The sequence below is a fragment of the Benincasa hispida genome, chromosome 3, assembly GCF_027475165.1.
Source record: "Benincasa hispida cultivar pf3 chromosome 3, pf3_genome.v1.1, whole genome shotgun sequence".
Classification (NCBI taxonomy): Eukaryota; Viridiplantae; Streptophyta; class Magnoliopsida; order Cucurbitales; family Cucurbitaceae; genus Benincasa; species Benincasa hispida.
The window spans coordinates 31,131,139-31,148,385 of record NC_143480.1 but is presented as its reverse complement, the minus strand read 5'-3'; the positions used below and the strand labels follow the sequence as shown (position 1 = coordinate 31,148,385).

General features: G+C 37.1%; 1 protein-coding gene across 1 annotated transcript; it reads right to left on the bottom strand.

The window, feature by feature from the left end:
- Nucleotides 1–11,818: 11,818 nt before the first annotated feature.
- Nucleotides 11,819–12,223, bottom strand: LOC120073522 (uncharacterized). The gene has a single exon (XM_039026363.1). It carries the CDS (start codon nt 12,221–12,223, stop codon nt 11,819–11,821), a length of 405 nt encoding a protein of 134 aa, XP_038882291.1.
- Between the last annotated feature and the right edge of the window lie 5,024 nt (nt 12,224–17,247).

The window sequence follows — 17,247 nt, the reverse complement described above, 5'->3', positions numbered from 1 at the left end:
CAACCCACCGTTGCTTCCTTAGCTACTGAGTTAGCAGATATGCAGTCCCTTCTTGCCCAACAACAACAACTTTTCTCTTAACAACAAGAGCTCTTCTCTCAACAACACGCCTTCTTCGGCCAGAGAATTGATGCGGTAATTGAGTGAGTCGATGTGTTACAATGCAGTGCTACCATGGAGCGCAACCATGAGTACTTTAATTTTCTTACAGCATATCTTCGTGGACCCATGGTTCCTCCGCATCTCAAGCAGCATTTAATTTTTACAGAAGCTCCTCAAGTACCACATCCGAACCCTCCTCCAAAACCTCCTGCTCCTCAATAATCTTTACATTTATTTTTGTTGCCATTCTGTTAATTTTATTTAATTCATTATTTTTCTATGTTTAATTAAATTCTTTGATTCTTTGTACAGGCAACAATTTTTGTATTGCGTTATTTGTAATTATTTGCTTACTTAGTTAATTTTCAATACAACTAAGTAACAATTCTCTCTATATGCCTATGCCTCTTCTTTATCATCCTTTTTCAACTTTGCGATATTCTTAATCTTTCTTTTTGTGTTATCCATGGCGCTACCATGATGTATAATATGCATTTACTTAGAAACATTTCCCACACTTTGTAATTTCTAACTAACACTTAGTTAATTCGTGGCTATAGCAATACTTTACCTTCTATCCTTCAAAATTCTGCTCAGACCTTCTTTTTGAAATTTTGTCTAAGTGTGTCTATTCTGTTCAAACAACGCAATGAGGACCTTGCGCATCTCTAAAATTGAGGATGGGGAAGGTTTGAGCAGATGAGATCAAGAGTATGCGGTCATTAAGAAAAATGCGATCATCATATAAATAAAAAAAAAAAATAATAAAATAAAATAAATAAAATAAATTTTCATATAAACTCCAATGTCAGCGCAAGGGAAACCTCAAAAAAATAATCCCAACCTGATAAGAGTTAAGTTGTGAAAGGAGCCTGCTCGTAGTTGGATGTTTGCATGACACCCGTGGGAGCAAGCCAAAACGAAGGTGGGTTTCTAAGAACAATGCAATATGAAAAGAGAAAGATGCAAAAGAAAAATAAAAGAATACATGAGACAACTCCTCTGAAATTCATGAGTTAAAGTTGAGATTGGCACACAACCGTAGTTGGATGTTCGCATGACACCCGTGGGAACAAGCCAAAACGAAGGGTGTAACCATGATCAATAGTCTCTAATAAATGATGCAAAGTTTGACCACCGCATCCAGACGTATCAAGTTGTTTTGACAAGAAGAGGTAAACATTCTTTTTAAAACTAGAAAAGAATTTTTGAGTAGAAATTTGTTGTATAGAAGAATAAAGTAGGGCTTTGTTAGGAATTTTCAAGGATAGCAAGAAATTGCGATGTTAAGTAATGTGCCTAGGTGGAGCATTCGGAGCAACCAATCGACGCAAAAATTTAGGATAGGAATTGAGCATTATTGCCTTAGTAGAAGATATGCTTGAGGACAAGCATATATCTAAATTTGGGGGTGTGATAACTTGTAGAAATACAAGTTATTTATACTACTTTATTTAGATATTGCGGCCAAAAGAAAGGAAAGTTGCATCAATTGTAGAGAAATCGGCTAAGAAATGCAAGAATTATAAATTGTCGTCAATACACCCACGGCACCCTTGCAATGGTAGAAAAGAATATTTGAAGTCCGTTTTGCAGGAAATCAAGTCACCGTATGCGTTCATGGCTCAAGAGAAAAAGAACAACGCATCTACGTTGCATTGCGCCAATCATTCATAAATGAATAGACGATCAATGCAATGACGGCCCATGCGACAATCAATCAAGAGCTAAGTGATCAAAGCAATCTCAACCACATGCGATAATAAAAAACAACACTTCATGCGGGCAAACGATCGAAGATGCAAAATAGCAACGCAATTGCGGAGGATCCTGACACGTGTACAGTTGACTGTTGTCATTTCTGACGGAATTGATCGTGTAACAGAGGAAATATTCACTCCACCATTTCCGGAATTTCCATAACAATAAAGTGGGGTTCACACTGCAGAGAGACAAAGCTGAGCCTATAAATAGCCTCTGAAATTCTATGAGAATATATACTTGATACAGGCATATTTTGATATTTGTATATTGAGAGAGAGACTCGTCTGAAGAACCTGGTTGGAGAAGATCCGGGAAGATCTAAGAGACAAGGCCGAGAGGTGAGTCTTAGAGCAAATCCTTTCGATCCCCGTCATGGAAGCTTTGTACCAAGGTCACTTCTATAGGACGAGCAAGCCTGAGAGGGAAGTTGTTCTCTACATTCACTCCATCCGCCGGCAAGCATATCCACCGTCCAGATCTGTGTCAAGACGTTGACACTTTTCTATATTTGTTTCTATCTCTTTATCATCAATTGTATTCATCTTCTTAGTCTATCATTCACACCATGTATCAGATGCTAAATATTAGTATTGAATGTCATGATAATTTTCATCTCCATCTTTCTATCTATTTCTGTTCCTCCATTAATCGTTTTCTCCATGATGTTTTCTTAATCCCTTGGTAATTAGCATGAATCTAACAAGTAAATTAATATGTGCTAAAGAAATGAATATGTTTAGCTAAAGCATGCTAGACGGCATCTTCACCTGTGAGAGCAAAAGTGAAGATGCCATTCCTCCTGTCGAGAGAAGGTTGAAAGAATGCGTTAACTAAAGCGAGAAGTACTTCCAGAGATGGAAGCAACCTTGCGTTCATTACGTTCATCCGTGTTTCACCACAGAGATGTGGGAATATGGCCGATCACCGAGAGGTATACGCTAAGGGAAAGTGGAACCTTATTTATATCTTTAACGCAATTAATAAACTTGCGATGCTTATATTAGTTACTCTTCCTATTTCTGTTTTATACATAAAGACTTGCCACCGCATAACACGACCATTTGTATAATCTTCACAGTCGGTCTCAAACTCAGTATCATGTATCAATATCCTATATCTTGTATCATAATAGCTTTGGTTTACTTTTATCGCACTTTATTTTATTATCGCAACTTTATTTTACCACATATTTTACTTTACCGCAATTTTAGATACTTGTACACATACACTTTTTATTAATTGAAAAACACCCGGTCGCATATATCACGAACGTAATGCATTAACTATGCAATCCCAGTGTTCGACCTCGGATCACTCTGAGAAACTTGCGGTGGAATTATACTTGGTTTCAACGCAAGGAAACTTGTGACAACGCATAGCATACTACAAGCATTCTATTAATAACACATACATCTAGAAGTAGTATCGCATATCATCGCATTACGCATATAATTACACAATATGCGCTTACACCATTCAACTAATTTAGCTACTCATGCGTGAACAACAGAGAGTGAACAGATATAGAGAAAGAAATTTCATTCTTATAAATAAGTTGAATACAAAATGACAGTGGAAAGTAAAGGTAGAGAGCCTGGTAGCAATTCCTTGCTGAACGAGGCTTTTTACACTGAATCTCTATTATGATCTAAAGATGTTCCCGCTTCTTCAGGCGTCGGCCCTCTCTCTGTCTTGGAGCTTCTAGTGCTTTTCCAAGCTTACCAGAATGATCTATTGGTACACTTTCTTCCTCGCGTCCGCCTTAAAATGAAAGAAACTATGGATACAGGTGTGAACTTGTAAAGTGGTGAATTAATCGACTGCTTAACCCTTCTCTGAAGAATGCACTTGGTATTTATAGAGCTTCCATGGTGAAAGGCGGCTTCTCTCTCCTGGTTGTACAGATGGGACAACTTTAATTCCTGACTGATGCACCGGATAATTGTCACCGATAAAGCTGAATATACTTCGTGACCATTATCGGCTGTCAACTTAATTTGGATTCGACTGTCATCAGCTTTTTGTCCCATCGCTCTTAATTATCCTTTCACCTGGATGCGCCCAACTTGTTGCATTGACCAAGTTGTCGTGATCCTTATTAGGCGAATGTGTGCTAGCACGATCAACGCAAACCACACTTTTATTAAATTGAAAAACCCCTGGTCGCATATATCACGAACGTAACACAATCAACCTAAAACAATCCCTGTGTTCGACCTCGAATCACACCGAGAAACTTGCGGTGAAATTATACTTGGTTTCAACGCAAGAAACTTATGACAACGCACAACATACTACAAGAACATTCATTAATAACTCATATCTAGAAGTTGTATCGCATATCATCGCAATCATCCATGCGCTGTATGACATAAGAAGATTAATTTTATTCATTCATATTCATACATGCGTTACAAGTTTATGATGAGCTTGTATGATGAAAAAGACCAAAAATCTGCGTGTCACATACCACGATCTTTTGTATAACTTCACAGTCAGTCTTGAACTCAGTATCATGTATCATGTATCTTGTATCTTATATCATCTTAGTTTAGGATTTTATTTTCAATGCAACTTTATTTTATTAATGCAATTTTATTTTCATTGCACTTTAGATTCTTGTATAAACCCAATTCTGTATTAATTGTAAAAATCGGTCGTATGTATCGCAAAAGTAACGCATTAATGAAAACAATCCCTGTGTTCGACCTTGGATTATTCTGAGAAACTTGTGTTGGAATTATTTGATGCGACGTAGATGCGTTGTTTCTTTTATCTTTGTGCCATTAATGCATGTGGTGACTGATTTCCTGCAAAACAGAAACTAAAACATTCTATTCTACCATCGCAATGGTGTTAGTGGGAGTATTGACGACAATTTATAATTTTCGCATTTCTTAGCCAATTTCTATACTATCGACGCAACTTTTCTTTCTTTTAGCCACATTATCTAAATAAAACAGTATAAATAACTTGTATTTCTATGAGTTATCACCTATCTCCCTTTTATGCATTATAATCTGGTTCTTCCAAACCTAGATTCTGACCTAACCTTCCTAAGTCTAGATCCTGCCCTTAGACTACCCTCCCGAGTATCTCTAATAGACGAATGAGGTATTCATAAACAAGACAATTGCAAGAATGAAGATTCCCTCTTTATGCGAGCTAATTGCTTCTCAACCCATTCAACTAATTTAGCTACTCATGCGTGAACAACAGAGAGTGAATAGATATAGAGAAAAAAATTCCATTCTTATAAATAAGTTGAATACAAAATGACAGTGGAAAGTAAAGGTAGAGAGCTTGGTAGCAATTCCTTGCTGATCGAGGCTTTTTACACTGAATCTCTATTCTAATCTAAAGATATTCCCGCTTCCGCAGGCGTCGACCCTCTCTCTGTCTTGGAGCTTCCGGTGCTTTCCCAAGCTTACTGGAACAATCTACCGACACACTTTCTTCCTCGCGTCCGCCTTAAAATGAAAGAAACTATCGACAAGGGCATGAACTTGTAAAGTGGTGAATTAATCGATTGCTTAACCCTTCTCTAAAGAATGCACTTGGTATTTATAGAGTTTCCATGGTGAAAGGCGGCTTCTCTCTGCCGGTTGTACAGATGGGACAACTTTAATTCCTGACTGATGCGCCAGATAATTGTCACTGATAAAGCTAAATGTACTTTGTGACCGTTATCAGCTGTCAACTTAATTTGGATCCGACTGCCGTCAGCTTTCTGTCCCATTGCTCTTAATTGTCCTTTAACCCAGATGCGCCCACCCTGTTACGCTGACTAAGTTGCGGTGATTCTTCTTGGGCGAATGTTTGCGAGCACGATCAACACAAAGTCTTGCGGTGAAGTTGCATTCGACCAATGTATTCCTATGATTTCAATCTCTGCATTTCATTAACGCATATTCTACACAAAAATTTAAAGATCAACTGCTCTAATGCGTTGGACACACGTGACTGCAATATTATAGAATTTATGCTTAATGGATACAATTTAACATATTTCATCAACGCAATCCAACATTGTTTAAGAACTTAGTACTATGATAACGTGCATTTCTGCCCGTTATCAACGCTCCCAGGGCACCACGAGGGAGTACAAAATGATCTCACGGTGCGAACTAACGACAGAGATCGTAGGACGTGTTGACACATATTCTTCACCCACTTACTATAAACACTCTCTCCGTCCATCTTGATATTGACTCATGCAAACACCATTTGAAGGGGGATGCTCACCACGAGGCCAAGCATGAATCTCACGACGTGAACATTCAGGGAGAAAGGTGAGTGGAATCATTGACATATCAGATACGTCTCGTCCTCCCATTGAGTATTTTATAACCTAGGGTTTAGTTTACTTAAAAAAACACGGCTAAGAATTTTAACTAAGTGACTTTTTAGGTTTGCCCAAGAGTAACATTTACTTTGGATAGTTGAACAACTTTTGATCATTATCCATTAAACTCTTTAACGGAGTCTTTGACCAACAGCCGCATGCTTGCAGAAAATCTATCTAATTCACCTTTCTAGGTAGGTTCCCAGGTAAGGGTGTTCTGTTTCCGTCAGCTTAAGTACCCCAACCTAGATAGAACCTGCCTTAGACAAAAGGTCCCTTATAGATAGATTAATACAAGTTTAATCTTTTACGCCAATCTACTTAATCCTATTAAATCAATTTAAAAAGATTAAATTAGGCCACTAATCCCATTAGAACCTTTGAAATTAGGTCTATCTCAATCCAATTTTAAAACCCTTTTGAAACATGAGTTCATCCTAAGTCTGCATGCAACTCTTTCTTATCGATTTTAGTTCTAATTTCTATTATAACGCTTATAACAGAAATGACCAAAATCAACCACAATGTAAAGCAAACACATATGAGGCATTCATAACTTTTACAAATAACCTAAATGTCATGCTCCATGTATTGTTCATTCATTGTTAATTTTTATATAACACTTATACAAAATAGCAACGAACCAAGCAAAACATGTTTTCTTTCACCCTTATACTATAACGCTTATAATATATGATAATAGGCAGAAATGCACGTTATTACAGTGCTAAGTTATAAAACAATGCAGGTTTGTGTTGATAAAAATATAAAAGATTGCGTCCAAAATCATTAAGTTCACAATATTGCGGTCGCATGCGTCAATCGCATTAAAACAGTTAACTTATGTATTTTTGTGCAGAATATGCATTGACGCAAGGCGAAAAATGCGATCCAAAGAAATCAACGGCCGAGCGCATCAAAAGATTGCGTTAACGCAAGGCTACACGGCCATTTGCGCTCGTAAATATCTGCTCAAGAAGGTTGCCACATAGAGCCGACGCAACTTGGTGGGCGCATCCAGGTGAAAAGCATAATAAATCACGATGGATAGGATGCTGATGACGGTTAATTCCGAATTAAGTTTACAAGCCGTTAATGAACTACTGTAGCAAGTACGCTCAACTTTTCAGTGACAAATATTCGACGCATCAGATAGAGAATTAATGCCATCCCATTAGTTCAATCATAAGAGAGAAGAAGCCTTTCACCCAAAAGCTCTTTAAATACCCGAGGCCATCTTTAGTGAAGGAGTTTGACAGTTAGATAATTTTCCCTTGGATAGAAGTAGCCTTGTTCATAGTTTTTCTTTTACTTAGAAGGCAGAGCGAGAAAAGGGAAGAGACGCCAGAAGATCGCCCTGGTTAGCTCGAGAGAGAACCCAAAAGGCGTGGGAAAATTGAGAGAGGGTCGACTCTTGCGAGAGCAAGATTATCTTTTGAGCAGAGTAGAGAAGAACAGTGTAAAAGCCTTGGGAAGCAAGAGATTGCTACTAGGCTCTTTATTCTTATTCCGCATTGTTATTTTGTATTTCAATTCTATATCTATAAAATGGAACTTGCTTATCTACATCTGTTCACTCTTTTAAAAGCACGCATGAGTATCTAAATTTATCAAATGGGTTAAGAAGAACTTAGCTAACATGACCTAGGATTTTCATTGCATGCGATCATCTTGTCTTATGTTGCTCCCAACACCCCTTTAGAGCTACTCGAGAGAGAGTCTAAAGAAAGAACCTAAGACTTGAGAGAGCTAGGTTAGAATCTAGATTTGAGAGAGCAAGATTAGATCTGCATAAGTAAGAGATAGAGACTTAAAGATAAGCTCTATTTGCCAACATGCATCGCATGCACCTAGAGATAGGTTATGGTATTATGCGGTCGCCTTGTATGTGTGTGTGTCATTCGTGATTGCATAGACAAGAATAGAGGCTTATGTGTAGGTCCTATAGACTTTATCGCATATACCGCATGCGTTCTAGAACTAGAAGCCGTAGAATTTGCATTGAGAGATGATTTGCCATTGTATATGTGTAGCATGATCGCATAATATGAATGCAATCCTAGGAAGTGTTACCTAAACCCCTTCTCAACCTGTTGTAACAGTGAAATTACTTCCTTATTAATGATGCATGCGTTAATGGACTCAATTCATGCAATACTACTTCTAGATATCCGTTATTAATGGATGCTCTTGTAGTATGTTGTGCGTTGTCACAAGTTTCCTTGTGTTGGAACCAAGTATAATTCCACCGTAAGTTTCTCGGTGTGATCCGAGGTCGAACATAGGAACTGTTTGAGGTTATTGCGTTATGTTTATGATACATGCGACCAAGTTTTTCAATTTAATAAAAGTATTTGTGTACAAGAATATAAAGTTGCGATAAAGTAAAGGAAAGCAGTAAAAATGTGATAATAAAATAAAATGCAGTAAACCTAAGCTAAGATGGTACAAGATACAGATGGCATGATACAAAATACTGAGGGCAAGGCGGTTGTGAAGATTATACACAGATCATGTAATGCGATGGCAAGTCTTATGTACGAAGCAGAAAGAGAAAGATAACTAATATAAACATCGAAAGTTCCTTAATTGCGTTAAAGTCATAAGTACGATCCCTTTTTTCCCTTAGCGTACACCTTTCAGTGATCAGCCACGTTCCCACATGTCTGTGGTGAAACAGAGATGAACGTAATGAACGCAAGGTTGCTTCCATTCCTGGAAGTACTACTCGCTCTAGTTAACGCATTCTTCTGACCTTCTCTCGATAGATCAGAATGACATCTTCACTTTTGCTCTCACAGGTGAAGATGCCGTCTAGCATGCCTTAGCTAAACGCAGTTATCTCTCTAACACAGATTAAGTACTTGTTTAATTCATATTAACTACCTGGGGAGTAAGAACACTTCATGAAGAAAATGATAACTGGAGGAACAAAAATAGACAGAGAAGTGGTAATGAAAACAATCGAGACATTCAACATATCTATTTAGCGTCTGATACATGGTGTGTGAATGAAGAGATAAAGGAGATGAGATACAATGATGAAAAGAGATAGAAACAAATATAAACAAGCGCCAACGTCTCGACAGCGATTTGGATGGAGATTTGCTTGCTGAAATTGATGGATCGTGTGGATGGATGAGCTTCTCTCTCAGGCTTACTCAACCGATAGCAGGGATCTGAGTATAAAGCTTCACGGCGAGGATCTGGCAGATTAACACTGAGACTCACCTCTCGGCCTCGTCTCTTCTTTTTCCCAAATTTCTTTAGTTTAACACTCAGCTCAGCCTTTTTCTCAATATAATAGCAGCAATTAGCCCTGTATCAAGTATCCTCTTTTTTCTGTGAATCCTATGGGGTATTTATAGGTGAAGATCTTTGACTCCGGCCTTGTGGTCCCCACTTGTTGTTATGGAAATTCCGAAGATGGAGGGATATTATTCCTTCTGTTATGCAATCAGACCGTCAAATCTGCACAATCGTTAGGCGTACACGTGGCACAATCCTCCGCATTTGCATTGCTCAGTTGCATCTTTCGATCGAGTGTTCGCATGCGGTATTGTTTTTATTACCGCATGCGGTTAAAAGTCAGCTCTGGATTGACTGTCGCATTGCGCTGTCATTGCGTTAATCGTCTTTTCATTATTGATTGACAGGCACAATGTGTCAGAGATGCGTTGATCAGTTTGTCTTGAGCCTTAATCGCAAGCAGTGACTTGGTTTCCTGCAAAATAGAGTAGAAATCTCCTCTTCTTCCATCTTAATGATGTTAGTGGGTGTAATTGTGATAATTCAGAATTATTGTATTTCTAAGCTAATTTTCATACAATTGGCGCATATATATTCTCTTTTGGCCGCAATATCTAGATAAGGCAGTATAAATAACTTGTATTTCTTCAAGTTATCACACCCCCAAATTTAGATATATGCTCGTCCTCAAGCATATCTTCTACTAAGGCAATAAAGCTCAATTCCTATTCTATATTTCTGCATCAATTGGTTGCTCCGAATGTTACATTTAGGAACATTTCTTGACATCATTGCTAATTCTTAACAAGCCCAACTGTATTTTCTATATAACAAAATTCTGCTAAAAGATGCTTTTCTAGTTTTTTTTCTTCAACATAGAATGTTTATCTCTTCTTGTCAAAACACTTGATATATCTACATACAGTGGTCAAAACTTTTGCGTCATTTACTAGAGATAATTGGTCATGGTTACACTTTTCGTTTTGGCCTGTCCCCACGGGTGTCATGTGAACATCCAACTACGGTTGTGTGCCAATCTCAACTTTAACTCATGATATTCAGAGGAGTTGTCTCTTACATTTATATGTTTTTTTTTAATACTGGTTTGATCTTGGAAATCCACCTTCGTTTTGGCTTGCTCCTACGGGTGTCATATGAACATCCAACTACGAGCAGGCTTCTTTCATAACTAGACTCTTATTAGGTTGGGAACATTTTTTTTCCTTGCGCTGACATTGGAGTTTTGCATAAAAAGTTCTTTTTTCAAAACAGAAAATGAATGCATTTTCTTAAATATTGCATATTCTTGATCTTATCTGCTCAGACCTTCCCCACCCCCAAATTTAAAAATGAGCAAGGTCCTCATTGCATTGTTTGGATAGACTAGACAAACACTTAGAAGAAAAATTCCAAAAAGAAGGTTTGAGTAGAACTTTGAAAGATAAAGAGGTAAAGTACTGCTAAACTAAGAATTAAAACAATGAAAGATAAAGAGATAAAGTACTGCTAAACTAAGAATTAAACTAAGTGTTAGTCAGAATTTACAAGTATGGGAAATGTTTCTAAGTATAAACATATATTACATCATAGCAACACAATGAAGAACACAAAAGTAAAAGATTCAGAACATTGCAAATATTGACAAAGGATGATAAGGCGAAAGGCACAAGCAAAAAGTGGAGTGAATATGTACTCATTGTATTGAATATTAACAAAGTATACAAATAATTACAAATTAACGCAATATAAAATTGTGTGCCTGTACAAGAATCAAAGAATTGATTAACTCATAAATTTGATTCAGATGGGTGCTCACTAAAAAGTAGTATCGCGCTCCTAATAACGCAAAAACATTTTTGCTGAGGACGGGCAACAACGCATGCAACCCTGCAACACACCCCTTAACTAACACATTTCTGGAGGATACCTCAACATAGTGCATTTAGCTAAGGATGGGCAAAGGACACATATGCACGCAACACACCCCTCAACACAATGTATTTGGGTGTAATGGATGCAAAGTGTCTCTTGTTAACTCACAATGTACCCATCATTGCATTTCTATCAGTATTTACTGTTCTTTTCATTTCATCTGAAAGAACTTTGTGGTGTTTAATGATTCATCCAATCATTCACAAAAATTTACGAATAGCGCTACTAAATCTGAGGAATAGAAATGCATACGAAAGTATATTGAAAGGAAACGCAACAAGCATTAAAGACTAATTCTAATGAGCAGTAAATAGCAGAATTTAGAAGAAGATAAAAGAAAACTGGAGAGAAAGCATGTAAACATAGATAGGGATGCTGATTGTCAGATGTTTCAGAATTACTACAATCGTTTCCCCTGCAAGTGGTTTAATCCTGCTTGCCCAAGTCAATGGTGTCCCTGCGTCGTTCGAAGTCGCCTCCATAGTAAGGCTTAATCCACTGACCATTGACTTTAAATACGCTGTTCCCATCTAATGTTGTTAGTTCTACTGCGCCGTGAGGAAAGATTGTCTTGATTCGGAATGGCCCAGACCAGCGGGACTTCAACCTTCCTGGGAACAACCGCAAACGAGTGTTAAATAATAATACCTGTTGACCTTCGGTGAATGTCCGGTCGTTTATGCGGTTGTCATGCCACTTCTTGGTTTTCTTCTTATAGATCTTGGCATTTTTGTAGGCATCCCGTCGCCATTCGACTAGCTGATTCAATTGCAGCTTCCGTACTTTCCCTGCACTTGCTAAATCAAACTTCAGCTTTTTACATGCCCACATTGCCTTATTTTCCAACTCAAGCGACAGATGACAAGTTTTTCCAAAGACCAGGGCGTACGGGGACATGCCAATTGGTGTCTTATAGGCAGTTCTGTATGCCCATAATGTTTCATCAAGCTTGGGTGACCAATCCTTCCTGGAAGTACTGACTACCTTCTCCAAGATCGTTTTGATCTCTCTGTTAGAAATTTTCGCCTGCCCATTAGTCTGTGGGTGATTCGTAGTTGCAACTCGATGGCTGACGTTGAATTTGGCAATTATGCGGTTGATAAAGTAGGAGCCTTCATTAGTGCACTAAGGGTTGATAAAACAACTCGATGTTTTGGTGCATGTGTCATCAAAATTGTATTCTCGGTCAGCCTTCATTAGTGCACTAAGGGGTTTTACAATCTGGGAGAAGTTGCGAATAAATCTTCTATAAAACCCAGCTGTCCCAGAAAGCTCCTAAGTGTTTTTACATTCACTGGTGGGGGTAACTTGGAAATTGCATCAGTCTTTGCCTGATCAACTTCCAATCTGGCCTTAGAGATTTTGTGGCCTAGAACTATTCCTTCATCCACCATAAAGTGGCATTTTTCCCAGTTCAAAATAAGATTTTTTGCCACACATCTCTTCAAGACTTTTTCAAGGTTAGATAGACAGGAGTCATAATTATTGCCGAAAACTGAGAAATCATCTATGAATACCTTGACTGACTCTTCCAAGTAATATGAGAATATTGCCATCATGCATCGTTGAAAAGTTCCTGGCGCATTGCCGAGTCCAAATGGCATGCATTGGAATGCAAACGTACTAAATGGGCACGTGAAGGTTGTCTTGTCTTGGTCCTCCGGTGCAATTGCTATCTGGTTATACCCTGAATAGCCGTTAAGAAAACAGAAGAATTCATTCCTCGCAAGTCTGTCTAACATTTGATCAATGAACGGGAGTGGGAAATGGTCCTTTTTAGTGGCCAAATTCAGCTTGCAATAATCCATACAAATTCTCCACCCCGTAGTCATTCTTGTGGGAATTAATTCATTCTTGTCATTAGTGATGACTGTCATCCCTCCTTTCTTTGGAACACATTGCACTGGGCTTACCCAGCTACTATCAGATATCAGGTAGATGACACCTGCGTCTAGCCACTTCACTATTTCCTTCTTCACGACCTCCCTCATGGCAGGGTTCAAGCGGCGTTACCTTTCTACTGATCCAATCTTTCCTTCTTCCATATGGATCTTATGCATACAATATGAAGGACTGATTCCTCGAATGTCTGCCAAGGTCCATCCACTAGAAGAAATTCGGGCTTTAATATCGGTTGACAACTGAATTAAAGATAGTGTTATTAAAGCCCTTTAATATTGGTTTCCTTTAATGTCGGTTTTAAACCGACATTAAAGGGCTTCAATAACATAGCCTTCAATGTCGGTTGCAACCGACATTAAAGACCTTCAGTGAAATTTCCAACCGACATTAAAGCCTCTATTTTTTTTTTTTTAATTATTAACCGACATTGAAGCCCAAATCTGTCCGTTTTTTTTAATTCCATTGCCGAATCCATTTTTTTGGTCAAAAAGTATAAGATGACAAATCATCATTGAACGTTGTGGCTATGACATATTATTCATGTATGGATTGTAAATCTATTACGTTTAGTCCACAAATTTTGTTATAAAATTATAATTTAAAAGGTTGTACAATAATTCAGGCCTTGAAAACACAAATTACAAGTAATACAAACATTATGATTTTACAAACATTATGAGATTACTGTCTCTCTCCACTTGGTAAGTATGGATCCCTTCATAATTCTTCTTGAACCAACCCCCTAACTTTAACAGTGCCTGGTTATAGGCATCTTTGTCTGACCACTATTGTTCAAAGGATCACAAACAAAAAAGATTTAAGACAAAGGATTGAAAGTGAAAATGTGATAAGAATTCATATTTAACTAACCGTATTTATTGGGAATGTGCATAAATGGCATGTTCAAGGCAAAATTCTTGTAGTGAATGTATTGGATCTATAGTTCCCCAAGAAAAAGCATAAAGAGATTGCGATACCAAATATTTACTCATTTGTTGCATCTGCAAAATAAGAAAACTCAATAGTTGAATAAATGAAAGAATCTTCTTTTTCAAGATCTTGAAGAAGAGAAGCTTGGTTACCTAGATATGAGATATGAAGATGATGAAAAATTTTCAGCAGCATAACGATGCTACCACAACAAAAACAAAAATTTACCTTGAACCTGTGCAAAGAAACACACTCCCAAAAATATTTCACAACCACTTGTTCTAAACAGAACTATCAGAATTCCCAAAAAATGAATATTCAAGAACACGTACATCAATAAGCAAATTTAGCTCACAATATACTTCAAACCTCAAAAGTTGTCACAAAGGCTACCATAGTGCATGAATAACCCACAAACTACCATAGTGTGACCTACAAACTCGACCACCTTGAATCAAATCTAAACTACAAATAAATAGTACCCATGAGTCATAAACGGGTGTTACATTCTAATCGAATATGGTCCAAAGATAAATAAGCACACTATAACTTCTCAAACAGGAATTGTCATATCATTAGAGTCACTTGAAAACACTTGGAAAGTATGCTTAAAACTGAAGCATTCAAAAATGCACTTACCAGGAACAATTTTCACCTGAATCCCTTGTTATTGCAAAAAATCCATCTCCTCCCCACCCCCCTTCCAAACACCTAAAAAATACACAAACAAAAAAGGTTTAAGACAAAGGATTGAAAGTGAAAATGTTATCAGAATTCATATTCAACTAACCGTGTTTATTGGGAATGTGCATAAATGGTACATTCAAGGCAAAATTCATGTAATGATGATGCTTATCGAATGATCAAATAATTTAAATCGAATACTAGAATGATGCTTATAGAGCTAGATACTAACTATTTAAATCGGAAGTTACTAATGTAATAGAAATACCGATTCTGTTACAGAGCTAGATACTAACTATTTAAATCGGATGTTACAGAACACTAGTAGAGCAAATTCATCATAAATTCATACTTGTAATGATTTTTAGCTATATGCTAACCTAGCGTTTTCACATTTATTCTAGAATTTCTAGGACATTTTAAAAATTGAACTGAAATTTAAATATTCAACAAGAATTTCAGGAATATACACATAGATAACCATATAATAAGTTCAAATCTACATATGAGAATGATAGTTACAAAGTTCTAACCTTCGATGAAGGTTCCACGCTTAGTGAATGAATCTGTGCTCCTAAACCCAATGTCAACATTACACAACAAGCGCTCAAGACACTTGTTAGAGTGTACTCGTTTGGTTCCACACCATCCGAGAGCAGCTCGGCGAAGAAACTTAAGTTGCCAATACTCGTGTCAAAAATCTATATGATATTTGATGATATATGCATGAACCTGCTTCTCGAATTCGATAGATTGCAAGGAACAACAAGCATTCAACACGATTCCGAGTGTATAATTTGTAGGATAAGTTCTAGCTTCCAACATTTCTATGAACACTCGAAAAGCAATCAAAGGCTATGTATTCTGAACATAACCGGTCACTAGAGTTGTCCATGCAATGACATTTCTTCTAGGAAAATTATCAAACACTTTGCGAGCAATTTCCATGACTCCACATTTCGCATAAATGTTAACAAGAAAAGTCATAACAAATAAGTCTTCATGAGTCCCAGTATTTATCATATGTCCATAGATAATTTCCGCTTCTGCAGCTAAATTCCTATCTATACATTCTTGCAATAGCGGAATATAGTAAGAATTTTCAATTCTCGTACCATCTTTTAATAGCGATAGAGCTTCCCAAAGATCTACAAACTTCGGCTCCGCATTCAATTAGATTAGTGAATGATTTTTCTGATACGGCAAACTCTGCAGTATATCATAGAAAATCAACAAAGATCAAGAAAACTCCGCAGTAAACAAGTTCAAGTCATGTACTGCGTAACTGTTTTACATTGCTCTGATAAAAATTGGTAATCAAGCATATTTTATCATATCAGTGCCAGTTCATAATCAAATTTTAAGCAAAGATGCAACGTATACCTTACATATAAGGAACAGGTACCAGTATAGGCAAGAAAGAAGAAAATATTATCTAAGTAGGGCACGTGAAAGTTTTAGTCATAAACAATACTGTAGTCATGAAGGTTGAGCTACAAAGAAGAAATTTCAACTAGAATATAAAATAATCACAAGAGAACAAGCCAGTTAATGTGTCAACATTAGATCATCTTCAGGTATAGAACGAAAACAAAGGTGAGGAACAATTTTCACAGTAAACTCATACAAAAGTAACATCCACTCCCCACCACTGCTATTAGTGTTTTGTTGGTCACCTAATGGACCATTAATGAATATTAGGTGAAATGGGATGCTCGAGAGTTTTATATTCCTAATAGAAGAAGCAGAGGTTAAGCCACCACCAACAAAATCAAAAAAAGATAAATTCAACATAAGTTTACGTCCATTTATTAAATTAAAGCTAGCACTATATAAAAACTAAATAATTTACGTACGAGGCTAGTAATGTAGGCCAGAAGAGAGAACTTTTGTAAGATTTATTGGTAAGATGATTTTTAAGGAATAAAGTAGTTACATTAAGGTAAATGATCTTGAAAAAATAGCAAATAAGAATATTAGTAAAGACATACAACATCAGAAAACGCCATAGAAAGAGACCTGAGAAGTATACACATAGCAGCACCATACTTGCTATTAACAAGGGTCCATAAAGCTCCATGAGAATTCACCAAGAAGCCCTGATAAAATCAAGTATGACCTTCTTCGGTAACCAAAAAGAGGAACAGAGTCACTGCAATAACCAAACAATTATTATGAAAAATAAACAAGATAGGAAATTAATTGAGTCCTGAATAGTTAGAAAAAAAGAAACAGGAACTTATAAGTACCTAATAAACCCATAGAGAGGTTTGATCAGCCACGGCAATGCAGCAAAACCAGAAATCACAGCTGCCTAGTCAAACACATATATAATTTGT